Below are 5,210 nucleotides of genomic sequence, written 5' to 3'. Positions count from 1 at the left end.
CAACCATAGCCTCCAGTTTCTCAACTTCAGTAATGGAGTTAATGTGAAAGTATCTCTCTGCTCAAAAAAACCACCCAAGGGGATCTTCTCTAGAAAACACAGGTAACTCTAATTTTCCAAACTTGACTCCTCATGATTTGCACTGCTCCTTGATGATGCATCATTCTTAAGAATCTCTGGCTCCTTCGCATTGAACTCTTCAACAATCTTTTGCTTTACTAATTGCCCCAGAGTCTCTTGCACTTTCTCAATTACCTCTCTCAAGGCATTTACATCCCTAATTAATACCCTAACTGTCTCCCTGAACTCTTAAACATCTAGATCAACATAAAGCACTTCCTCTACCATTACTCTTTGCCACAAGTACCTTCCAAATTCATACTACACTAATACCAAATGATAAAGCTCAGCTTTATTTACTAGTTCTCAATAGAATCTTAACACAGATAAAGAATGAAGGGAAATTCTTAAGTTTTGATATTAATACGAAATAAATGAATCAGTGTTACAAAGTAGAATTACTGATTCTAACCAAAATCATATTCCCTATAACAATAAAATACAATGAAGAAATAGTTACCAACAACATACACATAAAGGTCAGGTCTCCCACTGGTGTCCAAGAGACCAACACTCTTCTCTCCAATATCTGAGTTACAACATACTCTGAGTGCCAAAACAAATGATAATAAAATATTAAGGAGGCAGAAAAGTGACACCATCACCTAAGTTGAACCTATAGCCACCCTACACACATAATGATCTATCCCATAAAATTTAGACCCTAAAGTTAAGAGTCTTGACTCATTGGATTTTTCATTTCCATTTTTTTGTTTTTCCTTTTATAAGTCTACACAATTCCTCAAGTCACATCAGAGTCTTTTGCAAATATTTTTAACTATAGCCACCAAATCACAAGGGAATAAAGTACAAGGACAAAAAACAATTGGTGAAACAATAAGGATTGATCACTTTAACAAACCACAGGATGCTTTATTTAACTAACAAGGGAGTTGTGCGAACTTAATTAGAAGTATCTAGTTCAAGCTCTAGGTACACAATACAATAGTGTTGATTGTAGAGCTTATGTCTAAAAGGCTCCCGTCCCATCTCAATCCAAATTAGTCTAGGCCCTCATTAAATCTCTTTAGCTTAATGTGAGGCAAGCCGAGAATATCAGATGCTCTGTGAAAAATAAAACTCACTTTTAACATAAATATAAAAACCAAGGGGCCAATCTACACCAGAAAGTGTAACGTTTAAGAGAACCTCTCATTATTAGTCATCTTAAGTTTTGTGGATAAAATCTCCAAAAAGAAGCAATCAAAGGCTTTCATACGGGTTCAAGAACTATTAAATAGAATGCAAATATTTCATTTCTTGCAAGCGGATTGATGAATAAGCAGATCTCTCCAATGTTATCCTTCAAAACAATGCTCCATCAACAAACCTACTTCAAATCCTTCAAGGATCGAGAAACATGAAATTTTGAAGAGGAGCACTCAGAAGTTACATGGTTACTTCAGAACAACTGCAGCGTTCCTCAAGGCCAAGTACCTCTGCACATACTCATTAGGAAGCGATCTGACAGTCTTGAAAACTTCAGTATTTGCATACCGCAGTCTAGTCCTGGGATCACAGTAGGGTGCCTGCAGAGTGAACTAATTAATTCTTCTCCAATACAAGGTCTAACGATTCCATATTAGCTTGAATATATGGCATAAAAATTAGTATAAGAAGAGTATAAGACGAGAATAAAGTGACAAGGATATGTGAGTTATGAAAGAAAATATATCCACAATAACAAGGAAAATATAAGCACGTTGAGAAGGGTATTTAATCAGATCACAGACAAGCCTAAGAACCATAATCCAAACCAATCAAGTTAAAGAACCTTAAATCGCTGATATGAGAGATCTAGCTAAATTACTAAAAGGTCATAAAATCTGTCACACTTAAGTTTTCTTTTGTGTTACCATGACTTCGTTAAAATATTTGCAGTTCTATGCATTGGCAGTATGTGTGCAGTTACTGCAGTATAATGCAACAAGAAAACAATAGGAATACTAATAGGTGACAAAAAGTGTTTTCATCCATGTCACACCTTCCACTAATTTCCTGCTGCTAATAGTGGCAGTGGAAGTCATTATCAAAATTTAGCTACAAGGAAATGCCATTATTTGATATTCAAATGTGAGAAGTTCACAAGCAAAACAATGACATGAGAAAAAAAATCTTATTGGATTCACAAATTCCAAAAATAAAAGATGAGAATGACAGCCTTTTAAATTGAAATTATGGGGATTCAATTTCCTCACCAATACAAAGCGCACCCTCTATTCTTTAAAATAGAATTCTATGATGAATTTCCAAACCAAGACATGGATGACTAATGATAGTCGTCAAGGAAATACAAGACCGAAACTAACAAAAATCTTTCCATACCTCAAAGCCTGTAACATCGCAAATTCTCTTGCAGGGATGTATAGAGGGTCGTGACTCAATATTCACATCTGCAAGCAAATCCCATGAACTAATCAAACAACCAAACAGAAGCATCAATATGGATTGCACAAACGGGAAATGGAACATAAAATATTAAAATTAGGAAACAGTCTCAGGCTCAGGATTTAATACTTCGTATGCAACTCTGGCACACACATATTGTCAAGGAAAATTAATTGAAGAACCAGATCTTGCATTTCTTTATAACTTTAGACCCTATAATATGAATAGGAAGCTTTTAACATTAGATTGACCAACAATTGAATTGTTATCACTTCACAAACCTCTTATGCAGTTCCAATTCTAAATAATAAAAGAAAAATACAAACATAAAAAAATAAAACTTACAAAAATGAAAAAAGCATAAAAAGATTGAGAGTACGTGGAGTAGTGTACACAAAATGTTGGATGAGACAAAATGAAGAAATGGGTTTCCTTTCACAAAAAGAAAAAGGATATTGGCTCTAATAGCTCACAATTGGGTTCATCAGGTGAGTAATCCTGGTAGTTCTCAGCTTGAAGAATCTGCTTAAGATGTTTCCAGTGCCTGCCACGGGCTTGGCCTTTGGGATATTTCTCATATGTTTGAACCCGCTTAAAACTGAGATAGGTTGGTAAAACTAGCTCTGCCTCCACCACCACAGGCTCCATCTTTCTTATCCTTCATGAGATATCAATCAAATTTCACTAAACAAAAAATCACGTCACCAATTTAACGCAATGGTAACATAGAATAACTTAATTAGAAGAACACAAAAAGTAAAAAAATAGAGAAAAGATATAAAATAAAAACAATAATGATAGAATAAATAGAGACACAGAGCCCAATACAAGCTGCAATGTTTATCAGGTGAACTATACAGAGAGGTCATACTAGTTACAACTTCTTAAAAATGCAGCTTGCCTTAATTAGAAGAACACAAAAAGTTAAAAAATAGAGAAAAGATATAAAATAAAAACAATAATGATAGAATAAATAGAGACACAGAGCCCAATACAAGCTGCAATGTTTATCAGGTGAACTATACAGAGAAAATCAACCTATTGCAATGCAGTAACCTAACTAAGGAATAAGGTGGAGAAAATCCTGTAAACTGTGCTAGCATGCAGAAACAAGGCCTGACAACACCCAAGCACCTCCAACCTTCCTGATTTTTTTCTGGAGGATAACGCAGAATAAGTTACACCCTAGTAAGAATTATCAATAAGAAAAGTCAAACTTAAATTAAAGATTCTCCTAAGAGCTTTTCCAGATTTAGATTAGTTTACTTGTACATCTACCCAATCTCAAGCACCTTCTATTTAATTAGGATCAGAATAAGATAAATTTTCTCTTGATTCAGATCTGATCTTGATTAGATTGAATATAAATTTAACATGAAAAGGAACGAAACAAAACCTTATTTGCTTCTCAAAAAGAGTTACAAAACGAATAAAGTGAAAATAAAGATTAAACCAAGAACATTTTTTTGTGTCCCATGCATCAGAAACATCACTACACAATATTAGTTGATAAATCCGATGCACTTGGCCTGTCAATAAGCTAGTAATGCGAACTAAACAACTGGTGGTATGCTGGTATTGTTGGTCACATTGAGGTTGTTCCCACGACTTTAACCTAACAAACTCTACTCAAGTGGACAAGCCCAGGGGGCATGTGGATGCTAGTATCAGTTTTAAAGCTGCGGCAGCACTCAAATGTAACAGGCAAAGACATAAATGTAGGATTTTCAGATATTATCTATAGGTACCAGTATCATGACATATAAAGGCCAGTAAGCTTTCACCAATATTAGGGCATGATAACTTCGAATATAATTTAAACATATAACAGTATGTGAATATAAAAATTAATGGCAATAGTTTAGCGCCAAAATGTCCCAATATATTAGCTAGTTCGCAGTATTATTGATTGTTAAATGAACTTGGAAATAAAATTCAATTCTAAAAAAAAACCCGATCGACTCTGACATAGAAAATTTTAAAATAATAACAGCATTAATGAAATCAATACCCAACCAGAAACAGCCGGACATTTTAGGATGGCAAAATTTTCTATTAAAGCTAACAAAATAAGTTGCAAGCAGAGGAAGCGAAATTAGGATTCACTGGCATATCAAGATCAGTCCACCTGTATCCACAAACTAGAGTTCAAAGTGGAGAAAGAAAAGACCTGAAGCTGCTGAAGAAAACGTCGCCGGCAAAATCCTGACAACGTCCCTACAAAAACCGACGTTGCAGTCGCTGGATTATGAGGATCAAAGTACGATCCCAGTGGCGTTCAGCATTCAGAAGTCAGCAGGAGAAGCTTCGGCATTGTTTACGCGCTGAATCCGAAATATTCTGTCGAAGAAATTTAAACTCGGCCGTTGCTCCCCTCTCATTTTCTTTTTCCTTTCTGTTGGCACTTTGGTAGTAGGAATTCTTACGTGTACTGGATGCACCCGTCATCCACAGCCTGTTCTATAAAATCATGCTAGTTAAGTGTAAATATAAATTGATTTTCTCGTTCAGAACGAAAGAAAGAAAAATGAACAAATTAAGGAGTTACTTTCTTTTAAAAATAAATTAAGAAAATATTTATGTACTTAACATCATCATATAATTAGGGTTTGTTTGATTGAAGTGGAGAGAAAATTTTTAAAAAAATTTTTCTCTCCAAACCCTCCCCCAAATTGGGAGGTCCCCTCCCCTCCCCTCCATTT

The 5,210-nt window shown here is 35.0% G+C and overlaps 1 protein-coding gene across 4 annotated transcripts; it reads right to left on the bottom strand.

Moving 5' to 3' along the window:
• Positions 1-1,188: 1,188 nt before the first annotated feature.
• Positions 1,189-4,952, bottom strand: LOC129303830 (protein EIN6 ENHANCER-like). Of its 4 annotated transcripts, none has more exons than XM_054943371.1 (4): positions 4,679-4,952; positions 2,982-3,192; positions 2,446-2,513; positions 1,189-1,649 (listed from the first exon to the last, which is right to left on the bottom strand). In XM_054943371.1, the coding sequence occupies exons 2-4, from the start codon at positions 3,154-3,156 to the stop codon at positions 1,518-1,520; spliced, it is 375 nt and encodes a 124-aa protein (XP_054799346.1). In that variant the 5' UTR covers positions 3,157-3,192; positions 4,679-4,952; the 3' UTR covers positions 1,189-1,517. The 4 variants fall into 4 exon arrangements, with proteins under 4 accessions (XP_054799346.1, XP_054799345.1, XP_054799348.1 ...); XM_054943370.1 differs by having other exon boundaries at positions 2,982-3,166; XM_054943373.1 differs by having other exon boundaries at positions 2,982-3,168; positions 4,728-4,952.
• Between the last annotated feature and the right edge of the window lie 258 nt (positions 4,953-5,210).

Source organism: Prosopis cineraria, unplaced genomic scaffold (assembly GCF_029017545.1).
Source record: "Prosopis cineraria cultivar Desert tree isolate PC_DT_omini unplaced genomic scaffold, ASM2901754v1 PC2, whole genome shotgun sequence".
In the NCBI taxonomy this organism is placed as follows: Eukaryota; Viridiplantae; Streptophyta; class Magnoliopsida; order Fabales; family Fabaceae; genus Prosopis; species Prosopis cineraria.
Note: the sequence above shows the minus strand (reverse complement) of the source record. Positions and strands in the feature narration are given on the sequence as shown.